This window comes from Anoplophora glabripennis, unplaced genomic scaffold, assembly GCF_000390285.2.
Source record: "Anoplophora glabripennis isolate ALB-LARVAE unplaced genomic scaffold, Agla_2.0 scaffold288, whole genome shotgun sequence".
Lineage (NCBI taxonomy): Eukaryota > Metazoa > Arthropoda > Insecta > Coleoptera > Cerambycidae > Anoplophora > Anoplophora glabripennis.
Genome location: NW_019416427.1, coordinates 430,113 through 456,773, shown reverse-complemented (window position 1 = coordinate 456,773; position 26,661 = coordinate 430,113). Strand labels below are relative to the sequence as shown.

Genomic DNA, 26,661 nt, shown 5'->3' with positions numbered 1-26,661 from the left:
ATGTGATTCCAATTTTTAAAATAAATATGTTTTTTCTTATGTACCATTTCGACAAAGTAATTTTGTTTTAAGCGAATGTCAATCCTATAATAAAAAAATAAAATAAAGATAGTAAAATAATTCTAAGAAGATTTTTTAAACAATCTTTACTCGCTCTATGGATAATTTAATTTTCGACTAACGAAACTAGAGTTCAATTCTTTAATCAGTTTCTTCATATAGAATGTTATCACATTTAATTTGATGATGCCAGAGATAACAGTTATTTGTTCTTCGTCTTTATTTAACGCCCTACATTCACCACTTCATATCAGAGAGCTGTTGTACAGCCGAGGATTCGTATCATATAAAAAATAATTTAATGTGTTGTAATAGGTAAATGAGATCCAACAAGAAGAAGGTGTCTTTGCAAAAATTGTCCAGTGCTAACACAAACTGCAATATGCACAAGTGACGAGAATCTGCGTCTACTTTCACATGAGTGACTATTCGTTTCTAAACAATGACTATAAACTTTGAGCGCCTTCGAAAATTAACAAGTGTTACTTGCAGACTTTTATAAAAAAAACAATGAAGTTACTATTAATAATAAGTGTTTTTACATCAATAAGTGCAATAAAAGTACCTAATGCTTGGCCCACGCTGCCGAACCAAAACAATGTAAATAGAGACAGTCAACCAAGAAGGCAGCAAGAAACCCTTGCTCAGGCAGTACCCGATTACAACAACATCAATCAATACATTAACAATGTACCAAATACAGCCCCAAATGGACTAATTTCCAATGGAAACTTATTTGGGAATCTAGCAACGGATTACGATTGGTTCAACGCGATAGCTCCGAATAATGGTATAGTCTTGGTTAATCCTCCTAACCATATAAGCAACGCAAATCTACAGAACAGCATCAATCCACTCGCCGACAATGAAAACGAATTAAGAAGAGATCCTTATGCCCAACAGAAGCAACGTCCACAATTTCAGAGGAATTACAACAGAAGACCTGTCGTTCCTAATAATTCAGGCCCAGCATCGTACAGTGGAGTACCAGGTCAAGTCCCTTACATAACCTATACAACCCAAAGGCCAGCGTCTCAGTTAGTTGCATTCAATACCGTACCGTCTCAAGCAGTCAATAGAAAGCAGGCCTATCCGCGAGTGAACAATCCTAACACTGTACTTCCCATAACCGAATTAGATTTCAGCCCATTAGATCCTTTTCCTCACAGCAATCAAGATGGTCAAGCTGCCACTCAAATAAATAATCAAAATACTCTTTTCAGCACTTCTCAACCAATAAATACTTTGAATTTCAATTTACACAATCCCTTTGCTCGAAATCCTCAAATAAATGGTTATCAAATCAACCAGTTTCCTCAGGCTGGCCAAGTACCTAGCAACAAATTGTTTCATGCGGTAACAGATAATACAAAACCTACAAATAATCCAACAGCTTTAAAAAACTTAAATTTTAATCCCTTTACAAAAAATTATCGGGATCACAGAACGCATGAGCCTACCCAATATGACCCAAATTATGTTAGAGAAGCTGTACCAAAAGTAGAAAGGCTAGAATCTGAAAAGGCACCTATAGTAAATAATCATGAGCACACAGAAGATGTTCCTACCAGGCCTATTTATCCCGGTGAAGGACAATGGGCTAAACCAGGGTTTAAACATCGACCCTTTGTTAGTAAACAAAAATACATTAACTTAGAGGAACCTAACCAACAACCTGATGGATACGATACATTCTTAGAAGCTCAAAAATTGTTTGAGAATCAAAAGAAAGAATTCGGGTTGAAATTGCAACCAAGCACTGATAGTTCGCCCACTCAACAAAGTTCTAAGGAAGCAAACACTGAAGAGAGTGAAATATTTGTACCAACAAGACTGTACGCTCAAGTAAGACATAGCGAGGATGAAAAACACCTGCCTCCGGAGTCCGATGAAAATGGACGACTCAAAGAACTTGTCAAAGATACAAAAGTTCAAACTATTTACTCTGAAGAAGGGTTTGAAGATAGTGCTTACGACCATGCGGGTCATGAGAAAAAAGCTGAAAATGTCGAAGATTTCGAATCAGACGAGAAAAATAAAGAATTGAAGGAAAAGAAAAAGATTCCAGTAACAAAAGTCGACCGACAATCTGCAAGTTACTCTATCGGCGACCAAGATTTAAAAAAGGAGGATATAGAGAAACTTAAAAAAGAAGAATTGAACCTAGAAGATGAAGATGATGAAGAAGATGACGACTCTGAACCAGCTGGTACCCATTACGAGGAAGAATCATACTTAAATAAAATCATACCGACAAAAACTACGGATGGTGTAAAAAAAGTGGATGCTTTAATTAGACCTAAAGAAGTTAAAACCGTAACCGCTAAAGCTAAAACCGGAGAAAATATAGAAATGGAAATATCCAGTGAAGTTAAAGCTGTACCTCAACCAAATAATAGCACAAAGTTTCATAAATATGTAAAAATCTATCCCAAAGTCAATAAAACTGTGACTGCCAATATTAATTTAATAGAACCTGAAAACAATACATTACACTATGGGAAAGAAGGTAAGCTTGATGCAGAAAAAAGTGTTTTATCCCTGAATCCGCATGAAATTTTTATCGAAGAAATAATTAACCAAACAAATAGTGATACCGCAGAACAAGAATATATTTCTACTACGGCAACACCTACCGAGTACACAGAAATTGTAACAATGGAAATACCAACAACTACCGAGGCAACTACTTCTCTCCCGAAATTAGTAGTAAAAAATGAAGATCAACCTCCTGAAGGTCTAGAAAGACCCGAATTAAAATTACAGGCACGTAAAAAAAGATCTGCTGATGGAATTGCTACAATTGAAATAGATACTGATTTTATAGACGAAATAAATCACGACATAGGTAAACCAACAGAAAAGTCAAACGCTCCGATTGAAAATAAATATCCATATTACAAAGCTTATGAAGAGAAAGGTCTAAATGAAAATTCACCATTAAGATACGCAGAAGATTTGCAAAATGCCCCGAAAAAAATTGAAGGTAAATTAGCCTTCTATGATCTCGCTGATAAAAAAATGGCCTGCTCTGATGTTAATCCAGAAGTCGATCCGGTACCTGATAGAATTAAAAACGCAGACGAAAGTATTGAAGATGAAGAAGAAGATGAAGGTAACGATCCAGCTACTAAAGATCCTAGACTGGGAAAGTTAGGTGATAAAATTGACTGCTTCAAAGTAAAATACTTTGGCGAAAATCCTTTGGACAATCCATTCTTCCAGGAAAAACTGGTTGGACCTGTGAAACCTATCTTCTCAGAAATTGAAAATATCTCTACGAAAAAAACTGAAGATAATGTAGGGAGGAGATCTAACACGCAAAGTACAAAAAATGAACCAAATAGCCCTATAAACGCCAATAAAGAAAAGGAACTGTTACACGTTGCAGCTAGTAACCATGGCATAGAAAATGAGGTTGTTGACAGTTTACCATACAAATCTGGTTTGAGAAGTTGGTCTCCAGGGAAAAATTTTGGACTGGGTGAAAACACCGAAAGAGATTCTAAATATACAAATCACTTTGTTGAAAAAAACCCTAATCCAATAGTGAACATAGAACTAGAGCCAAAGCAGTCTAAAATATCTCATAATGATGGTGATAAAATGAATGTACAAAATTTCCATGAATTACCTCCTTTGATCACCACTCCAAAATATACCATACAGTTAAAACCAAAACATATTTACGACCAAATTGAACTCCTTGAATATTTGCCAGAGGACGAATTTGAGGAAGTGAAGAAGGCAATCAACGCTGAATTACCTAAACTGAATATAACTGAGGTCACTACGTCTTCACCAATTATAAATAAAACCGAAACTGTTTCCAATGCACCTGTAGCAAAGAAGAAAAAGAAAAAGGGTAAAAAGAAAGGTAAGAGAAGAAGAGCAAAAGTACTTAAAAAGGCAGAGGAAAGTATGAAAATGGAAACATCTGATATTAAGAAACCTGAATCTTTCTCAGAAGCAGATACTTTACAACTCGTAATGAAACCACGAAACCCTTCGTACGAAATTTTTGACATCAACAAGTTTATACCAAAACCTCCACCGATTCTAACGAATATACAACCCAGTAGAAAAATCAGTATTCAACCCAGTAGGCCCAATTATATAATACCAGCTTCTTTACATAATCCGACATACCACATTTTTGATATTAACAAATTTCTACCCACTACACCTTTCCCAATCTTTAAAGACCTCATGACAAGAACCACTGTTCTCCCCAAATATAAAGTTATAAGTGAAGTTTTCTACAAAGACGACATAAAACCCAACGAACAACTTAACGTCTTTACAGACGTACTTAAGCATATAAAGAACTTTCCTAAGCCTAAAGATGATTTTCAAGAATCATCAGAGCCAATCTCTGTTAAACTGAATGCTGAAAAGATTTCTGAAGAATTTGCCCAAAATTTATTTGAAAAAGATAACAAAGTGTTGTCAAGTACTGTTACCACAATAATATCAACACTTGAGCCTAAAATACAAGCCAGTAATCACAAATATCCACAAGTAGAAAATCCTGTTGGTTCAGGAAAACATTTAAAAAAAAGAAAGAAGTCAAAAAGAAGAAGACGAATTAAAACTACAACACAAGAGACACCAGTTGTTATCGAGCAATCAACATCAACTTTATTCATCAGGGAACCTACGGAAGTCATGGGTCTGATGCCTCCAATAATTCAAGGCTATAAAACCATATATCATCCAAAGAGAGACAATGCTCAACATATTTCAAACCCGACTATTAGAATTGAAGAAAGGAAAATCAATAAATATTTTGTTCAAGGTATGAGACCACCGCCAAAACAAAGGGTATATCTCTATTCAGACTTCCTAACAGATAATCATATTGGACAAATTATGGGTAAACCAAATAGAAATAAGTTAAGAAGTAAACGAAGCGCCCAAAGGCCTGCATATGCACAAGTATCCCGAAATAATACTAAACAACCAGATGCAGAAGCGAAAAAGGAAGAAGATGACTACGTACCTCAAAGATCCAGAAATTATCACTATGACGAGAAAACGGGTAAAATTATATACGATAAAAAGCCTCAAGAACAAACAGAAGAGGAAGAAGAAGTAGAATATATCGAAGTTGTTGAAAAAGCTCCAAAAACAACTGAAAAACCTAAACAGAATCCTGTGTTTGCTACAGCCACACCTCCGCCAGAAGGGCAAAGTTATACTGATTTTGTGAAATTACTTAAGAGTGCTAGTAATTATAAAGAAATTCCTGATCCAACCACCACCGAAAAAGGTGCTGAAGAAGTAACACAGAAAATGATCACATCTACACCGACATCAGTATCTACCAACCCACCTGAATTTTTATCTATACTTGCTAAAGTTCGTAAAGATAATAACTATAAATTAATTGAGGACAAGAAGAAAACTACAACGACCCCAAAACCTACTGAAGAAGAAGAAAAAGAGGAAGAAGCTGAAAATTCCGAAGAAGAATCTCAAGTTGATGATGTAAGAAACTCGCCAGGAGGGTACGAAACTGGCACCAATTTAGAAATTTTTGATATATCCGACTTTTTGCCAAACATTAAGAGTTATTTACCGAAGACGTCCATTGACACATCAAAATATAAAACTATAGAACGACCAAATGTTCGACACAGTAGTAACTCTGAAGAGGACACTAACAAAGAACCTATATCCAAAACGGAGAAGGCAGCAGCAAGTACTGAACAGAGACAAACGAAAGAGCAAGCACAAAGACAGTCCGCTTCAATTCAAACTAAAACTACCACACCTGCTTCCGAAGTAACCAGTCAAAAAATTATTCGTTTAAGTAGAAGACGAACAACAACTGCTAATACCATCGAAGCTCAAGTTGATGCTGAAAGTACCACACAGACTACTTTAACAGCTGACGGATCTAGTGCAGTTCAGCACGATAAACCTAGAAGGAACTATAGAAGAAGACCAACAAGAATCAAGACGACACCTGCAACAAACGATACTTCTGAAGTAGTAACAGAAGCTTCAAGAATTGTGCGAAGAAGAGCTGAAAGAGACTCAAATTTACATGCAGAAGGTAATGAGAAACATGAACAAATTATTGAAAGAAATGGTAATGTGCCTAATCAACCGATTATTATGGAAGATTATGTAGACTATGAAGTTCCAGATAACGTTAATAGTACTAGTGAAGAGCAAATAGATAACGTAGAATCAGTAGCGAAAAAAGTAGTCGATGTTTTCAAAAACTATAATAAGGAACAAAAACATGGAGGGAATTATAAAAAGGAAGATGAAATTACTGAACAAGCTGAAATTGCAGCACTTGAAGAACAAGATAAAATTAGAGAATCTGTAGACGATATGAAAACATCCGATAAATTAAAGAAGAATGGAACAGAGGATACGATCAAACCAAAAGAACACATAAAAACTGTCCCTAAGAAAACGGATCTGGAAGACGTAAAGAAGGTAGAAGTCTTTAAAAACTATGATAAAAGTAAAAAGCATGGTGGCAACTATAGACCTGCAAATGACAAGATAAATGTAAATGAACAAGGCGAATCAGGTCTAGAAAAACATGAAAGTATCCAAATAGCGAACGTAAATGTATTTCAAGATTATGACAGGACAAAGAAACATGGTGGAAATTACAAAGCAGCCAATGATACCTTGGAAAAACAGAAAACTAATGGTCAATTGGAAAACCCTGTACTATTAAAAAATATAGACGTATTCAAAGATTACGATAAAACGAAAAAACACGGGGGCAACTACAGATCAGAAAATGATACAGCTAATATTCAATTAGAAAGCCCTGTACAGTTAAAAAAAGTAGAGATATTTAAAGATTATGATAAGACGAAGAAACACGGAGGCAACTACAGATCAGAAAATGACCCAGCTAATATTAAATTAGAAAATCCTGTATTATTAAAAAATGTAGAAGTATTTAAAGATTACAATAAGACGAAAAAGCACGGAGGCAACTACAGGTCAGAAAATGACTCAGCTAAAATTAAATTAGAAAATCCTGTGCTATTAAAAAATGTAGAGGTATATAAAGATTACGACAAGACGAAGAAGCATGGGGGCAACTACAGGTCAAAAAGTGAAGAAGCAATACCGGAACAGCAACTAGAGGAAAGTCAGTTCGGATCACCACAGGTCAGAATAAACAACTTTAACGATGGAACTGAAAAGAAAAGTTCGGTAGAAGTTTTTAAAGATTATGATAAGGCGAAGCATCACGGAGGCAACTACAGGTCAGAAAATGACTCAGGTAATATTAAATTAGAAAATCCTGTATTATTAAAAAATGTGGAGATATTTAAAAACTACGACAATACGAAGAAACATGGAGGCAACTATAGGCCAGAAAATGATGAAAGGATTCCAGAGCAACAATTAGAGGAAAGCCAATTCGGATCACCACAGGTCAGACAAAACAACCTTAACGATGGAACCGAAAAGAAAAGTTCGGTGGAAGTTTTTAAAGACTATGACAAAACAAAAAAGCATGGAGGAAACTACATGCGTGAAAACGAAAGCACGGACAAAGCGGCAACACTTGAGAATCAACAAGCAATAAACCAAGCCAAAGATGTTGACGTTTTTAAAAATTATGACGAAACCAAGAAGACCGGAGGTAATTACAGACAAGAAGATGAAATTATTGAACTGAAAGCAGATGAAACTCGTTTTTCGAAAAGCGAAATACCCGTCCAAACGAAAAGGTATGTAGAAAACAGGAATGACGTTCAGAAATTAGCGAACGCGGTACCAAAACCCGAAGAGATTTATTCAGACTTAAAGTTACCACTCGACATCAACGCATTAAAAATTATAAAAGACTTGCCAAATGAAGAGTTGGAAGAGATAGTAAACAGCGCAGAAGATGATGATGATGGTACGAAAGAGGGAGTAAGGGAAGATGACCAAACTGCCAGAGTTATAACAATCGGCAATAAATTTAAAATTCCATCGTTTGTAGAAGGATTCGCTGCACCTACGAAGAAACCATTTTTTATTAAAGACCCCAGTAAAAGACTATACTTCTATGCACCTGTTAGATAAATTGTAAATAATTAGGTTTCTTATTTAATTGTACAATAAATTTATTTTTATTACGGCTTTGCGTATTATTTTTCCAATAAATCCATCACTACAGGGAGAAGGTAAAAAATTGTAAAAATAATTATAATGCTGTTCAAGAATAATTGTGTTACAATATACAGGGTGGTCTGTAATAATTGGACCATAGAGTGACTATAGATTCTAGGCACGAAAATAATGAGATTTAGCCAAACATGCGTTAACAGAATATAGTTCCTACAGTGTTAAACATTGATTCTAAATTTATTAGTTATTTCATATTATATTGTTGTAAATTTGTTGTTGGTTAGATGAAATAAATGTTTATTAAATATAATCGGCAAAGCCTACTTGGGTAAGTAAAGAAATCATGTCAGCGTGATCAGAAAGTCCACTTGTACTAAATGATTCATAATGTCATTAATTTTAACCACGTATTCGGAAGACCTAATAAAGATAGAAAATCGAAAGAAACATTATTATCGACCTTTTAAGAAATAAGCAAAATACCCCCTAACTCGGCGCTATAGGGAACTCACCAGCCGGCGAAGTACAAAACTATTAAAATTTGTAGCGAAATAGATGATTTTCCCAGTCATCTTTTCGCTTCTTCCAGTATTGCTATTTATTAATTTCAAAATCAAAGTGCATCATCTCATCTTTATTAAGACTTTGTGGACAAATGAGTGTGTTTTTGCTAGCCGTAGTGTCATTTTAAATAGGTAGGTACCATACTCATTAAAAAGAAATAACTCACACAATAAGATATACGTACTACAAACTGAATAATTAATTGAACATAATACTAAAAACTCATATTCAATGATAAAATGTAGTAAAAACGTTAAAAATACTAAATTGTATAACCGAACAATCGTTAACAATTATTATCCTTATATACTTGTTTTTATTAACAAATAAATAATACTTGCTAATATTTAAAATGTAAAAAAATATCTTATTCATTTATATGTCTAGTTAAAAAGCTCTATTTATTTATTGTAATTTGCTACAGATTAAAAACAATTTAAAAGTTAGTTTAATGACCGAATATTACTGTAGGTCAAGATTTGCTCTCGATAATACTTTGTAGGTTAGCGGTCAGGAGCCGCCCGAAAAAGGGTGTAAATAATGATTTGAAAATATTTTTTTCAGCGTAAATATACATTTTTTAATAGCGTATTCGTATTCTACTCATTTTCCCTATCTTATTCCCTTCCCTTAAAATGAATGACATTGTGACTGAATCTTGAAACTGGGGAGGTTTATCTATATCAAATAAGTGTACATTTTTTAACTCGCATTCGGATTTCTCGAAATAAAAAATTCCCTATTGTGCAAAACCGTACTTATCTTATCAACTTCCACGTCACCTGTTACATGAGTGTTGCACAACAATGAAAAAGTAATATTAACGGTCGATAGAAGGAAGCACAAAAAACAGGCACTTAGGTAGGAAATTCTGGAAGGAAGCCTAAAGAGTTGAAGATAGGCAGTTGGAATGAGAACAGTGTGCAGGTAGGTAACAAGACGATCGACGGGCAGTGTGACAAAGTAGTGTAAAATTAAGTGTTTAACCGGTATTAGTTAGCAGGTAATATTCTTTAAGTACTTTGTTGTTAATTGTTCTATGTAATTTTATGATTGTGATGGTTATAGAAGTTTCATGATAATAATTCTTTGTATGTTTAGCTTCCATTGTTTTGTGCTCAAGGGCATATATTTTTCTAAGGTAAAATTGTTATAGTTATTATTAACGATTGCTCATTATTTATTTCTTGTTAAAATATATATTGAGAAGAATCAATAATTCAAAGGTTTAAATGGCAGTATTGGGATAAAAAGATATTAATGTCAAGGAATGACAGTGGAAGTTAATTTGATGACAATTTATAAGTAGATTATGAATTTTAGTGGAATATTAGTCTAAATCTATAAAAGTGGGTATAAAATAAGGGCATTAGATAGTGAATTGGGAATTAAATAATATTAGAAAAGTTAAATTAAAAGTGTAAAATTTAAAGTGATCTGATTGGTTAATAAAAAAAAAAGGAGATTTTGTATTTTAAATTAAGTGTGTAGTGCGACGGTAATCAAGGAGACGAAAAAAAATAATAATAATAAGAAAATAAGACAGGAGAGTACAGAGGAGGAATTGTCAAAAAGAATATAAGAAGATTAAATTATTACCAGCTAATTAAAGTATCAAAGACGAGAGGAGAAGTTATTGAGAACCTGAATGAAAAGTTTCTGGAGATAAGAATTTGTATTGGAAGAAAGTAACAGGAGATACGGATAACGAAAAACGTAAATATTAAAAAGGTTAGATTATTAAAATTGTCTGAATTATCCTAGCCAAGAATAAAAGATTCGAGGGGTACGAGAGACCAGGGGAGAGCTAGAAGTCCCATCTAGCATATATCGACAATCACCAGGAGAGAGTACGTAGACGCCTAGAAGGGAGAGGATATAAGCAACGCTACAGAGAGAAAGTACCGACGTAAGAAATCAAGGACAGTGTAAGAAAGAAGGATTGTTGATCGGTCTGAAGTGAGTGACAATAATAATTATAAGAATAGAATAAGTACATGTTTGTAGCATAGAACTAAGATAGAGCAGGTTAAATTAGGGAATAGAAAAATTTAATAATTTATTTGTCATCATAAATATCAATAGAAAGTTTGAACCCAGATCACACTATATTATTTAATTTTATTCAGTTTAATCTATGAACCGACTTCTGAGATGGGAACTCATGTTCTAATAAAATTCATAGAAATTATTTGTGCAAAATTAACAGAATAAATTTAGTTGTCAATCAAATCATAAAAAAAAAGAAAACACTAATCAAATTATAAGTTAATTTTAAATTCCGAATACTAAAACCATTTTTTATCTTTGAATTACCATTTAAATTACATTGAGTGATATCCTGTGAGAAAAGCTAGCCTGGTAAGTGATCAATTATATTTCATGAATTAATAGAAAAAGTTACAACATTTTACTGGCGCTCTATATAATAATACACACCAATACACAAAACAGAACAAAGATATTTGTCATAATTGAAGCATCACAATATATTGTCGTGATTGCCTGACTTTACCATAACGACTTCTTTGTTTCGCATCTAACTTGTTTTTGTCATGATTGTGTTGTTCGTGGAATATGGATGTTTCATGATAGTGGTTCTGTGTGTGTTTGGCCTTCATTGTCTTGCACTCGGGGGCGTGTGTTTTTCTAATATAAAATTGTTACAATTATTGTTGTGGATTGCTCATTGTTTATTGCATGTTGGAGTGTGTGTGTTGTCGTGACTGCCCAGATGTTGCATTGACGACCTCTTTGTGAGGTGACGATGATTGGGTTGTTCTTTGATTTCTTGTGCTCACTTTATGTCGTGCGTCTGTGCGAGCCTTGCGTGTGCGGAACGAATCTGGATTAAGCTCGATTGCCTCCCGTATGGGACTCCAGTACCTTCCGGCTCTGCCGGCTAACTAACACCAAACCTCTTCAGTTTTACTTGGAAGTGTGTATGACTAATATGAGGTAACAGATGACATTTGGTGACACATTAAATGAGACAGGTCTTATTTATCATTATCAAAGGTTCTTAATTTATACCTTTGGTTAGCGGTTGTTTTGTATTTATATTTGGGTGGTACGAGCAACGATCGTGTAGTAAAATTAAATTTTGCTTTATATTTTATTGTAAAAAAAATGTTATAGCAGAGGGAAAAATTTTGTACAAGATGAGTCAGCCATAATATAATTAATTTTAATAGGTAAAAATGATTAGAATACGAATACGCCATAAAAAAATGTTAGATGCATATTTACGCTGAAAAAAATATTTTTAAATCATTATTTAAACCTCTTTTAAGACCACTTCTGATCACTGGCGGCATTGACACATTCGCTACCAAGGCAACTCGATGTCGACTTTGCCAAATTTAAACATTGTCCAAGTGTTAGCCCTCATAAATAAATGGTTGTGTTGACTATTTTAGAAACTCGTGTTTTTTCTTGCTCACCTCAGCCAATAAGAGTATAACGTTAAAATATGTAATGAATGACATAAGATACTTTTTAAAACCGTGCAATTAGCATATCGAATTACCCACCGTTGCCCAGCAAAGATTTCGAGGAGGTATGAACATGCTTTTTCAAAGAAAAAACAGTTTAAATTAAATTTTAAACAGCTTCTATCTCATTCAAGTCATTTTGCCGATGCTCTGCAAGTTCTCGTCGCGGTATCAAAGACATTGTATCGTGAAGATGTTGAAAACTCGCACGAAGGTACGCCGATTCGGAAAATAAGAGAAAATCATCCGATATTCTGTTGCAGAGGCACTCTCATTTCGTTAAACATTCTCCATATAAAACCACCATTTCCGCATATTCAAAATTCGTAAAATTAGCTAATACGACCGACTCGCGAAACAATCCGAAATAAACTGCGAGTTGTATTGCATCCTTGCATTCTGCATACTTTCTGCATATCCCCTCTCCATATGAATGACGTGATCTCCAAATTTGCGGGAAAACAATGCGGAAGATACGATTAACGGTAGCAGATTTGAATATTTTATTACTTATTTGCTTTTGATATGGCAACGCTGTTTCGCTTCAATCTTCGGGGTACGTGGTTAAAATGATTGACATTATGACTGAATCACCCTGTATATTTTACAAGTGTATAGTGCAAAATATTTAGTGTCAATTCACTAACACTGTAACAGTAAACTTTTCAGTTTTATCAAATGGAGCTTGACAATATGCATTTAGTTTACTACTTAATCAATAAATGGTTTTCTTTTTTTCAGGTGTTTGTTACTGTTAATATGTGACATAAATAGGATAGTATTCTTCTTCATTGGTCGATTTTATTGATTTTATTTTAACAAATCTTTTCGACTTAAAAGAAGCCTATAATCTTGAAAACTGCGATAAAAATTAAACTGTATGTTTGTGCGGATGTCGATCTGTATTTGAGTTGTCAGTACCTGAATCGACAAATGGATCAGCTATATTTGTAGATGGAATTAGACATCCTCTCTGCGAGTATAGTAAGGTGAAAGAACGTTGTCTTGGAATTATTAAAAAGGGTTACTTTATTTTGTCTCAGTGTTTGTTTAAAGTTATTAATATCCGAGCAGATTTTCATAAAACACAGTCAGAGATTTTCTAACATACAGGGGAGTCTAAAATATAAGTAACAATTTTTAAAATTTTAAATTTTAAAGCATAAGTTGAAATACTCGGTTGAGTTAACAATAGACAAAGGAAACACAAACTCTACGAACTAATGCCGAGGCTTCAGTCTCGGTGAAATTTTCACACCACTGCAGATGCCGATAGTAAAGAACAGTGAAACGTTGGAAGCATTGGACGCGACAGAGGCTACTAGAAAATGTCCCAGAACCATTGTATGGTTCCGCCACAGTGGCCTTAAAACCAGCAACAAGATACGAAATCAATATCAGGGTGAACCTAAGGGTTCTGATAGTATACAGCGTATCATGTGAATACAGGAAAGATTATATAGGTATGGTGGTGGAGATACTTGTGACAATGAAAAGGTTTTACAACCTGTTGAGAGGGTTATGGGAAATAGAACAACATCCAAATAATTATGAATCATGAAGAAGATTTTTGGTAAGAACAACAACGGTGTGAGAAGAGAATGCGTGATACACCTTTGCGCAGACCTTAAAGCATAGACAACGGCACGGGAAATACAGCAGATGAACGTGAAACCATACCAGCGATACCGGGAACGTAACCGTTGCCATGTTTTCTACCCCACTCCACTGGTGCGCGCTGCTGTAAGTATTGACAATATGGGCAACGTAAACTGCCGCCACAATCCCACCATTGGATTGAGAAGGCATAGAAGCGCATGAAATGGCACGCGGACGATATAAAACCAGTGATGACGCTGTAGTTGTAATAGGGATGGACATCGATGTTTTTTTCGATGTAATATATCGTATGGTGACATCAATGTTAGAATATGTCGAAAAATATATCGATATTTTCAATACATCGATTGTTTTTAGAGTTTAATAAAGTTATAGTTTTAAAATACCTAAAAATGAAAGAAAATATGCCTGGAAAATATGCAAGGAAAATGAAAGTCCAAAATCTTTATTATCAACCGAAGAAAATGAAAAAAATTATGAATTAAATATAAAAAAAAAAACTTGATGCGCACAGACTTGTGGGAACAATTATTTAGAAATGAAATTACAAAACTATAGTTTTTCAAAAATTTTATTTAATCTATTGCCCTTCAATCAATTTCGTTGTTGATTATGTATAAATGAATAGTCTATTTTCATAATTCTCCCTGATTTTATATAAAAAGTATCAGTCAGTTATCTTATAATCAATTTGTCAACCACCATTACCAACTCAGTGCTAGAGAAAAACTAGATACGAAATTTAAAAAAACTATAGAAAAGTGGATATACCAGTCACCACTGAAGGTGTCGAGTGTGAAGAACGGATAAACGTTTAGACGCATTTGATACGACCAACAAGAACCGAAATTAATATCGACGGTCCTAGGCGTTCTGACAGCGAGTGTGTCCCACAGAACCTAGTGTTAGACCAACAAGGGCAGCTCGTGTATTCGTCTGAAAGATGTCTGAACAAGAAACTCTGCGATGATGGTTGTAAGCGCAGGTATAAAAGTAAGTCTTCATTCGGCCATCTCGCCATGGTTTGATTAAAAAAGCACGTCTACACTTGAGAGCACGTACTTCTGTCGGAAAAACCGACTTCTTAATAAGTATTGGGCGGAATTATAAAATTTAAAGTCTGTTGTACAGAGAATTGTAAGAGCTTTCAAAAGAAATATTACTTGCTTACCCTTGCTTGGGGGTGAAAGTGGCGGAGTAAAAAATATCAGTAAAGAATGTCCCCCTTTAATCTAAAATCGACGGGTCTGAGCGTTTTTCTACAATCTTGACGCAGTTCCTGAAAATGGCTCTGTTTCGTTTTCATTTGGCCACCCTGTATAACCAATAGGTAGTATCTAACAATACATTGTGCAGCTCTGAATGAAATGCGTACGCCTACCTTTAGATAATAAAATACTGACTTTGTTTTCACTTATATTAAAATCGCAACGGAAAATGAGATGAAATTTACACGATTTGATGAGAATATTTTAAGGTACGGCGAAACAAAGGTGTAGGGATTTTATTTTTCGGAAGATTATGTTGAAAAAGCAGAGGAACTGAAAGTTAAATCAACTAGAAACCTGATCCGAAATTCGGAACTGAAACGTATGTGTTTCAGTGCATAATCTCGATCCACTTAAAAGCTTTACATACAATTTCGAATCAAATGTAAAACAAAGAATAAGGGTGAAACGGAAAATATCTATTGGTTAAGGTTAATGGTAACATACAAGATGTCTAAAACTGAGAGCGATAACATTGTTATGTCGGAAACAGTAAAAATAGAGATATCGTTAAGTTTGGGCAAAGTTACTTAATTTAGGGAATAATAGTCTTCGAAAATAGTAGTTGAGGATATTTTCAAAAGTATCCTGAGTCGAAGATTAGCCATACCAGCCGCAACCATCCTCATTTGCTGTCTCGTTTTGGTAAAGAAGATCAATCAGTAATTCGAAAAGAAGATCAACATTTAATACCTACCTAAAAATAGCGTATGGAAACAATATATCGAGTTTTGTAATAAAAAGACATATAAAATAGATCAGTCTTTTTGACTGTCAAACAATTAGCGAACATTTTAAAAGATTATGCATCCAATATGAAGAGGAGAAATTATGAAAATTATAAAATATCATTCAAACATTGTGGAACGCCACAGCAAAACGATAAATTTTCATGAAAAATATAGAATTAACTTCAATCCGTCTTTTTACTTTTCTTGTTGTTCCAGAAGTTATCAAGATAAAAACTTATACCCTGTATATTCAATTCAAGACGTGCTCGCTATTATTTTTAATAAAAAAATAAGGTTCTTGCCATTCACGTTCGATATACACCTGAAACATAAGTAAAGATGTCGAAAATCATCTATGTAGGCGAGCAAAATATTTTAAACCAACAAAACACACGTGTTTACTTAATTCTGATTCTTGGATGTTTGCAGTACGACAAGCTTTGATTATCTACTCGTGCGGAAGAGTGAGTTCAAGTGGGTGTTAGTTCCGCAAATTCATATTGACTATTTGCTATATTCGTTGAATCAATATTTAGCCTATCAAAGTATTAAAATTGTTTTTTAATTTAGATTTGGTAACATATCATTTGGCAAACCCTTGAATACAGAAATATTTGTATTATTTTCAGTATCATTTGGATTGTCCCAAAATAAATTCAAACTGATTAAACGTGAATTAATAAAATATGAAAAAACCTATAAGTTCTTTTGATCTTGATAAAAGTGTTGGAATGCTAAAATATTTAGAGAAAAAATGTTAATAGGCAGTTATAGTAGCAAACAGGATACAAGTAAAAATAAGCACAAAATAGGAAATGAGGCTAAGTAAGTAAATCTGCCATCCTATAGGAAGCCGTTTTATCGAAGATGATATTGGCTAAAACATAATATCAAAAACTTTTTGTGAAATGTTTTTAACATTCTATTTAAATTAAACTTGATTCCACAATTCAAAGTAACTTTCATTTTACGCAAAGATCGGCCCCGTAAAATTTGAACTTCTCCTGCTATCAAAATCGTTCATTGAATATTTTTGATTTTTCTGAATAATGTTATACTTAGAGCATATACTACATAGAACAAACACCGCGTGTTAAAAACTGTATACGCTGTAGAGAGAAAGGGCGATAGTTCAGGTAAGTTCAATGCCTGTTCTGCTAGAGAGCGAAGGGAGTTGCATTACCCAATCACGTATCTGCGCGTGATAGAAAGATAGTACCCTAATTATGTCTCTCTCTCTCTCTGTCATACGTCTACACTGTCGCTGTAAGCCTGCTTCTTCCATGTAGTAGGTATATGCTCTAAGAGTTTATATGTATGGAACCGATAATAGGGATCTAAACATGAATGATTAAATTAGTTGATAAAATATTTATCTTCAAACATCTGTATGTTTTTATACAGTGGCATATCAACAGAAATATTTAAATTTTAACAATGCTCTTATGACTTAAATACTAATTTTTGAGCTACAGGGAACCTACAATGAGAATCATTTTAAATTACATATCTTAACAGCGTAATTGAGAGTTGAGTGTGCAACCCATTGGCAAAATATCAAGCAAAAATACAGGGTAGCCGCTGAGGTATCCGAGATACTTTGCGACTAAAGAGCTTAGAAAAAATCTGGTTTATTTTAATAAAAGCGTAATGACATTGTAGCTATTAAAGCTGCCCATCTCACCATCGCCTTGTGCAATGCATAACTCAATCCTCTGTCGTTCCCAGTTGTAGTTCTGCATATTATTTTTTCATCTCATCAAACGCTGTATGAATCTTCTCAATGAGTTGATCCCTGCAGTTAGGCTTTCCCATTGAATAGGTAAGTAACTTCACATGTCCCCATATGAAAAAGTTCAAACGAGTTGAGATCCGAAGATCGCGGTGGCCAAGCAATGGGATCACCGCGACCTATCCATAGATTTGCATTCTTATTGCTCCACTATTCACAAAGACGAACTCTTTGAGGAAGATCCGTGGGGAGAAGTTACTTGTTTACTGGTTGGTAATGATAGGGATGCAGTCCGTTTTCTCGCAGTCTTGCAAAGCCGTCCTACTTTGTCCAGTAAGAACAGAAATTCTTCTAGTACTACCAGGATCATTTTTAACAAGTTCAAGCACTTCTGCAGCGTTGTCTCTTCGCACAGCTCCTCCTTCACAAGTCGGTTTAGGGAACACACATCTTAATTGAAGAGTTGTGAAGGTTCTATTGAACGTTTGCTTGTCTGGACGACGGCGGTTTGGATATTGACGTTGATATTCTCTAACTGGGGCGGTGGTACTATCATTGCAATGTCCATATTACGAAAATCATGTCCGCGTATTCTTCATTTGATTAAATTAAAGGCATGATTTTAACAGATATGACGCAAAAAAATTTATAAAAATCAACTGTTAATGACGACAGTTAAGAAACTAAAAAAAATTATTAAATTACCTAGCCCTCTAGTCGCAACAATGTAATTTACTCTAGCAACTATTCATACGATCTGGCAACTTCAAACCCCGTTATTTCAAGAACTGTTGGGAATTCGGGAAGAGTACGAAGTATCTCGGATGCCTCGTCGGTCATCCTGTATAACCTTGATGCAGATGCAGGAAGAGATGTTTTTAAGGGTGTTACCACCGAATTTGTACGAATAATTTGTTACAAAAATTTGTAGATATGATTTTTTACATGCATACATGCATAAAAAAATATTCAGAATTTGTCGTAAGTGGCCCAACGCAATGCTTACTACCATCTTTTCCATTTAGAAATGTCACTGTTGTAAAAATTTATATTTTTACAAGGCAATAGATATAATTTCCACCCCATGAAATGCCAAGGGTAATCTAAATTAAAGCAGGCACTTTATTCAGCATACTGTTTCGATTTTTATGTTACCCATGCAGCGAATAACATTGTAAAGTTAGTGAATTTAGGTGCTGCCTGTCCAGTTATTCCTCAGTAGGGGGATTTACATATGTTTCCTCTGTTTTATTAGCTTTCTTTATGCAAATATATTTCTACGACTTAGGGCTTTGTTCTTGACACAATTTTATTGCTAACCTGTTTTTTTAAGTGTAAATACTTTTTAAAAAATGTATGTTATATCAGATTTCGTTATTTTTACTTTGTTCTTTCAATTAAGTATTTTAAGTATATTGTATATAAATGAATTTTTAAATATATTTAACACAGACAAAATGGCTATCGCCACAGACAGCTACTGAAATAGGCCAACAGTTTTAAATTTCCGAATTGCCGGTAGAGTACACCACCAGCAGAATTTTAGGAAGAATCAAATGCAGCGGCCCGCATACCTACGCGTATCCTAGCAACATATAAACAAGACTTTGGTAATGTTGCCAGGCGTACTTTTGTACACTTTTTTTATCAATATCTGTTTTTTGCGTTACTGTATTTACTTAAATGTGTGATGTAGGTATTGATAAAAATGTTTTTAAAGAATCAACGAATATCTATGTAGTTTCATATGATATTCTGCAGCGGTGTTACAATTAAGTTATTTAATCATAATTTCGTTAATTAGCTACCTACTATTTTCATTTTTTGGTATTGAAATACTGCAGAAAATATATTTCCAAATAAACAAAATTCGTAATAATATTTTAAACAGCTTGTAATATAATTTTTTTAATATTTGATGATGACGATAAATTTATTTAATATACAAGGTGGGTTATTAGTACGTCGCGGAATGTAGGTACAGGTTTTTTTTTGTATTTTGACATCCACTTATAGGTTTAATAATTAAAGATAGAAAGAAACTTTAAATACAAATGTACGACTTTTCCTTTATTTCATTTGACATCAAAATTTACTGGCATAAAATATATATGTTTAAAATAAAAAAAATCATTAAAAAAAATTAAAATTCATCCTTATGAAAATAACAAAGAACGCTTTTTATAACTAACCTTTACAACAACATAAGGAGAATAACTAAAAACGAAATAACATTAATATACCTACAATTTTTACAAATCAACATGCAAGTGATTGTGATGATACAGTTGAAAATATGTTTCAATTTACTATTAATTGCTTCAAAAACAAATTCAAAATTATCAAGCATTTCGTCCTGTATTTTTCTTTCAATACTTGTAAATTTTCAGGTATTTAAAAAAAATATGTCTAAAGGACTAACAATGAGATCGGTGCTGTTTTCTGGCCACCTAAGGTTTCTAATAATATTTTTTAGTGTTCGTTGACGGGATTCTTCCTCCAAAATAAATTTGCCAGTATTCCTGAAGAACTTTTGCAAATTATTGTTATTTGAATAATACAGTTAATTATATAACCCATTGTAATTTTTTAAATTTTTTAAATTAAAATGGGTTATTCTAATAATGATAAATCCCATGTATTTTTAAAAGAAGGTTCGTTTGTCATTTTTGTCTGATTGTGTGCGAGAGAGATAGAGTGGCTCTGTCCTCATAGAGGGCTTCTCTCTCTCGCTGTCTTCAAAAGTCTCCCCAGCAATTTCAGGACACCTAAGGAGGGAGCGTCGGGTAGAGCGGATGGCCTTTTTTGCCTTCGTTGTCGATCTATGATGTCACACAGTAATATCAAAAAATCTCCCATGATGAACGAGTGAAAAACGTCAAAACCTCCATGCCAAAAAAAAATCAGGACCAACGGTGTGTAACATCATAAGATAAAAAAGTGTTTATAACTCGGAAACGGTGTGTTGTATGTTCCTTCTGCGTTGAATGCTAAAGGTCCGAAATCCGTAGGTCGAAAATAAATTTTGGAAACAAGAGGTGTGTGACGTGTTATAGTAAAAAAGCCGTATAACTCGGAAACGGTGCGTTAAATCGAAAAAATAATCGAAAAAATCTCCCCACTCCCCCGGTTCTATATGTCAGTTCTACGTTGAATGAAAAAAGTCCGAAGTCCGTATGTGGAAAATAAATTTCGGAAAAAGAGGTGTGTGAGGTGATACAGTAAAAAAGGTCTTATAATTCGGAAACGGTGCGTTGAATTGAAAAATAAATAAAAAAATCTCCCCACTCCTCTGGTTCTGTTTGTCCGTTCTGCGTTGAATAGAAAAGGTCCGAAGTCAGTATGTCGAAAAACAAAAATGTTAGTCAACACTTGTGTCAATAATTATTTTACCTATCTAAAGAAATCAACAGTAAGAGAGCAGTACCCATCTAAGGATACACAACGTGTATAATGCAATTTTTTTAAATATAGGTGTTAATATCGTACCATATTGGAAGTCGACGCACAAATCTAAAAACATTAATTTCGAGTTTTTGAATTTTCCCATTCAAAGTGATATAAAATAAATAATTAATTAGGTAAATTCATAGTTTTAATTCTAACTTGATTTATTTTATTTAGCATTTAAGGCAATTGTGATTTCCAAACAGAAGATAAGTTCCATATCTCTTTAATTACATAATTGACAGCATTAAATTTATTTAGCAGTTGCCAATTTCCTGTATTTAAGAAGCAGTCTGTGGCGATACGCTATATTGTCTGTGTATTTAATATATATTCACAAACACCAAATTCTTAATAATTCTAAAGTAATAGGAATATAAAGGAGGTTAGAAGTGGAATAATTTTATGGACAAAGCGAAGGAGAACACATGAGGATTTATAAGTGACCAGGACTTTTTGGGGACGTACGGGGATTTATTTAGAACTTTTCTATAAAATGTACTGGGGTGTACCAAGGATGTATTTATGTACCAAGGAATTTACTTGATTGAGCATGTGCTTTGAATTTTTTGTTCTGAAAGTTGTTGTTTTTTCAAATATCGCCGATTGTTCCGGATAAGAAATTTCGAATTTACTGTTACTTTCACATTCAAATGCATTTGAAATCGAGGGTGTTGTGGGTAGATACCGCTCTAAATTTGTATGCTTCAATTGTTTATGCCAAAAATATAAATTGTTAGACAATTTTACAGTAAAAACTATGTCACGTGCAGAAAATATGTGCAACGCAGTTTGTGAATTCCCAGTTCCTACACAATATAGTTTGATGGTGATTGATAACCACTTATTTTTTAATAAGAAGGTATAAAACTCTGAAAACTGATTTCTGAAATTACAAATTTATGGGTAGGGGAGAGCAACATTTTGAAGGAGACAAGGACCACTAATCTATAAAATTAATAATAAAGTTTAAAAAAATAATGTTTGGTTATTTTCTGAACAGACCCCGTATCGACGCTTTAGTACAAAAACATGCTATCTCAGATTTCGGCCGGAAAACATGCTATCTCAAATTTCGGTGGGAAAACATGCTATCTCAAATTAAGCTTGGAAAACATGCTAGCCCAAATCTTTAAGTAAAAACATGCTATATCAGTTTGACTAGAAAAATAAATTGGTATGAAATTGGAATGATTAAAACCATGCAGTTATAATAAACTATAATATATTTCATAGCATGTTTTCCTGTCTTAATTTGAGATAGCACGTTTTCCAACCGAAATCTAGATAGCATGTTTTTGTACTAAAGCGTCGGTATATACTGTACTATTGTGTAACTGATATGAATATATAATTTCACAGATATATCACAGATATTAGTAGTTAATATTATGGATACTATCGTACAAAAAAAATTATTTCTGTTAAGTGTCTTTGTTGTTTTACTTCTTTATTTCATTTGCCTTTGATTTGTTCAAGTTTTATGTTTTTTATTGTTTTTCTATGACTTTAAATACAACTGTTAAATAGCTACACGTTTGTCATTTATTTAATAATACCCGGTGTTTGTCAACAAAAACAGAAAGTTCTAATGAACATATACTAAAAATGCTGCTAAGAGAGCCACAGCCCTTGGAGGCACACCTCTGAGAACGAGTTTCATTCAATGTCTCCGAAAAATTACATACATTGTACTGTCTTTTCAACTTGTATTGACTGTTGGTTGATGTAGATACCCAATAAATAAATAAATAAATAGATAAAAATGTGAGTCAATATCTTTTATAAGTTATTGCATGAGTTTCTATAGTTCTTTCACACTGATATGATGCAAAAAATATAATTTATATTGTTTTGTTTTTGACTCTTTTCAATTAAACCCCAAGATAGCTTACTGGTTATTTAATGACCTCATTTATCTTGATTTAAGTAACGCCCAGTTGTCTCAGCGTTCTCTGAACTTTTCAGAACAATCTGCAAAGTCCTCTGGCAGCACAGCAATTAGCTGTCTTGTCGCATTTAGATAGGTCTTTCCTCAGATATGAAACCCTTTTCAATAATTATTATTTAAGTTTGGGAATAAGTTAGAATTGGGCAGATACCCCAATATTGTATCAAAACTGCGTGGAATAAGACATTGTTTCGTGTCAAGTTATTTCATAAAATTACCTATTTTTGCAATTTTTGCAATTTTTTCTTAATCTCAGTTCGATGACTCGAAAGACTGTTGAAAAATACAACAAATATGTTCTTTAAGTCTTTCGTTGAATCGAATTATTATGTTGAAATCAGGAATCTTCAGGAATTATCTAGCAATAATATTTGACAACTAAGGTTGACATATATGTCAACCTTAGTTGAGTCACAAATGACTAAAGAAAAAAAATTAAATCATGATACAGTGTGATTAAAAGTATAGCTGCATTTATTATACTAGCAGGTTTCTATAATAAATTATTTCAATAAGTAGATAACTGTAATAAGGCAACAATGAATAAATTAATTAAAATGAATATAAAAATAAGTAATTTAAGCTAATTCAAACAAATTCAAAAATTGATAAAATTATTTTAGAAAAGATTTTAGATTTGTCGGGATTAGATTGTGTACTGTCCAAAAAAAAACCAAAAAAAAACTATCAAAACACCTTCTACACCAAACTGTTTCCTTCCTAAGTATATAAATGTTTGACTGGACTGTTATTCCTGCTGGTGCATTAACATTGTGTGAGTTTAGGTGAAGAAAAAGTACCTAATTATCCATTTTTTTTTTGTAAACTTTAATACCCTGTATCTCGAATACCGAGTTCCGCAGGAAAAAAGATTATAGAGCAGACTCTACTTATTTCTTGGTAATGAATCTATTCCTGCAGTTTCTGTATTTAAAGTGAAATCACCCTGTATACGTGTTATAATTATTATTGATCATGTTCCTTAATACAAACAAACAAATAAGTGATTAAAATTATGTCCCAAAAATAAATTTATTTACTCACTACTATTTATTTTTAATCCTCGAGTCGATTTTACTAGTACAATAAAAAATATGTCTTGTGTAAATAGCAACTTCGGCAGCTAAAACCTTTAGGTATATACAAAATACATTTCATTATATCCGAGCCATTTTATCATTAGTTGCTTGATGTATAGAATATATCATTATTTGAGAAATCTACCCCAAGTACTGTTTACATAAATTTGTAGAGGTCATCTCAGTTAAAATTCTATTGAAAATATTTATTTAACGTAAAGTAACCTCAAATTTTAAATATTTAAACAATAAAATTTACTTTATATTGCGCACAAGAATAATTGAACTGAAATCCATATTTTAGGATGGTACGAATGGGAATATGAAAAGGAAACTGAAAATTATTAGTTAATAATGCAAGGTCTCATGAGATTTCGGTGTAGTTTTACGGGTAAACACTTTAATGTCTTTAAATCGTCTGATATTCTAGAACTAGATTAGAATACGTGACACATATATCCAAAGCAACGCTTAAAAACTTAAAACGAAATAAAATCTAAAATGAAAAAAAGTTATATAGAAATTTGACTTTAGTTGATGGATTTTATCAGAAACGAAATTTTAAAATACATGGTCTGGCGGGGAGGTGCTGGTGTTTTTGAAGTGTCGCACGCCTACTTCTGTACGATAAGTCAGTTGCGAAAAACACATCAGTTAGGTGGCGTCCATTTTTGTGGAGACATTCTTGTAGACGGGTGGCAAAATCATCCATACTACTTTCGAGCATAGTAAAAGGAAACTTCGAAACAATTTCCCGCGTTATCGTTTCGGAAAGAACTTCAAGAGTTCGCGGTTTGTCTGATGACAGGTCTAATGACCGAGGAGGCTAATACACATAATATAATAATTATAATTAATAATTAATTTATTCACACAAACAATTTTATACATAATAAAATACAGCAGTAAGAATAATAATGAATAAATAAGTAGACAATAAGTGACTAAACACTTGTTTTGTACAACAAAAGTAATAATAAAATATGTTAAATGAAACAACTTTGTAAATAAAAACGAAATTGAATAAAAGTATACTAAAGACCTAGTACAAACAAATTATTAAAAGACAGTAAGTATATAAAATCGTACAGAATTCCATACGCGTAGTTAAGTGTGTGCCATACAGGACTAAGCATAACATGTAAGTAGTTAAAAAGAATGGTCGATACTTAAGAGTTAATGAAATATGTTTTCGTACATCCTTTACAATTTACATTCAACAATATCATTAACCATTGATCTGTTGCTATAAAAGATAAACGTTTTCAACTCTCTTTTGAAGTGTTCGAAGTTTGTAAATATGTTTCAGTCTTACAGATAATGAATTAAATAACTTTGGAGCCATAACAGTATAGCAGCGTTGGGAGAAGGATTTAATTACTAAAGGTACGATATGATGGTCTTTATTACGAGTAAAGTAGTTATGACTCTAATGCCTTACTCTTATTGGTGTGATATTTTAATAATGCACAATAATAATAAATCTGTGGAATGTCCATAATCCTACTCTCAGCGTATAGCAGGTCTGAAGAGTAATCATATTTTTTTCCAAATATTATCTTCAAAAATCTTTTTTGGAGGATTTCAAGGGGGTTAATATGAACCCTTCGCGCAGAACTCCAAGCGAGAATGCCATATCGAATGTGGCTTTCAGCTAAGGCATAATACAAAGTTTTCAGATATATAATAGGTAGGTAGTTTTTTAGGTATTTAAATTTATATATGATGGACTGTAACTTTCTAATTATATAATTAATATGAAAATCCCATTTATGGTGTTTATCAATATAAATTCTAGGTACCTATTTAATTTCATTTACAGGATATATGGGGATCTGCTGACCATCTAAGATAATATTGAGATGATCAAATGGAGGAAGACAATTTATGTTGCAGCTAAATGACGTATGACGTTTTTTTCAATATTAATAGTTAGTAGTCTGTGGTTTAACCAATTTTTTATTATCTTAAAATCAGATTCGACATTTTGTTTTAGTGTTGCCCAATCGGTATCTTCATAAAAAATTGCGGTGTCGTCTGCAAATCCTATTATCGTTCCCTTACTATTCAATGAAAATAAGCCGTTTATATAGCTATTAAACAGTATGGGTCCCAAAACTGTACCTTGTGGGATACCCCAATTCATTAATTTGCGATCACTGATGTCGTCAACCACTCGTACAGCCTGATAACGATTAGATAAATAATTTTCAAACAGGTTCAGACAACTTCCTCGAATGCCTATATTTTCAAGCGACTGCAGGAGTAAGCGATGACTAACAGTGTCGAATGCTTTTGTTAAATCGATGAATATGCAGAGGCAAGGTTTAGTCTTTTCCAGTGCATTGTAGAATGGACTTATTAAGGCCAGAATGGCATCTTGAGTGGACGTTCTTTCTTTAAAACCGAACTGATTTCCGGAGAGTATTCGGTATTTGTTAAGAAAGGAAATTAATATTTTCTTTATGAGCCTTTCAAACACTAGAAATATGAGTAATAAGAGAAATAGGCCTATAATTACTGACCAAAGCACTATCTCCTTTCTTATAAAGTGGAATCACAATAATATTTTTAAACGCAGATGGGTATATACCCATGTTTAAACNGAT

At 33.3% G+C, this 26,661-nt stretch overlaps 1 protein-coding gene across 3 annotated transcripts in view; it reads left to right on the top strand.

Annotated features, from left to right (window-relative positions):
• The window catches only part of LOC108906170, a 31,247-nt gene extending 23,073 nt beyond the window's left edge, over window positions 1-8,174 (top strand). For all 3 annotated transcript variants that reach the window (XM_018709369.1, XM_018709367.1, XM_018709368.1), the window contains exon 2: window positions 376-8,174. In XM_018709369.1, the coding sequence (XP_018564885.1) occupies window positions 571-8,121 (7,551 nt within the window). In that variant the 5' untranslated portion in view covers window positions 376-570 and the 3' untranslated portion in view covers window positions 8,122-8,174. The remainder of the gene's footprint in view (window positions 1-375) is intronic.
• The last annotated feature ends 18,487 nt before the right edge of the window (window positions 8,175-26,661 follow it).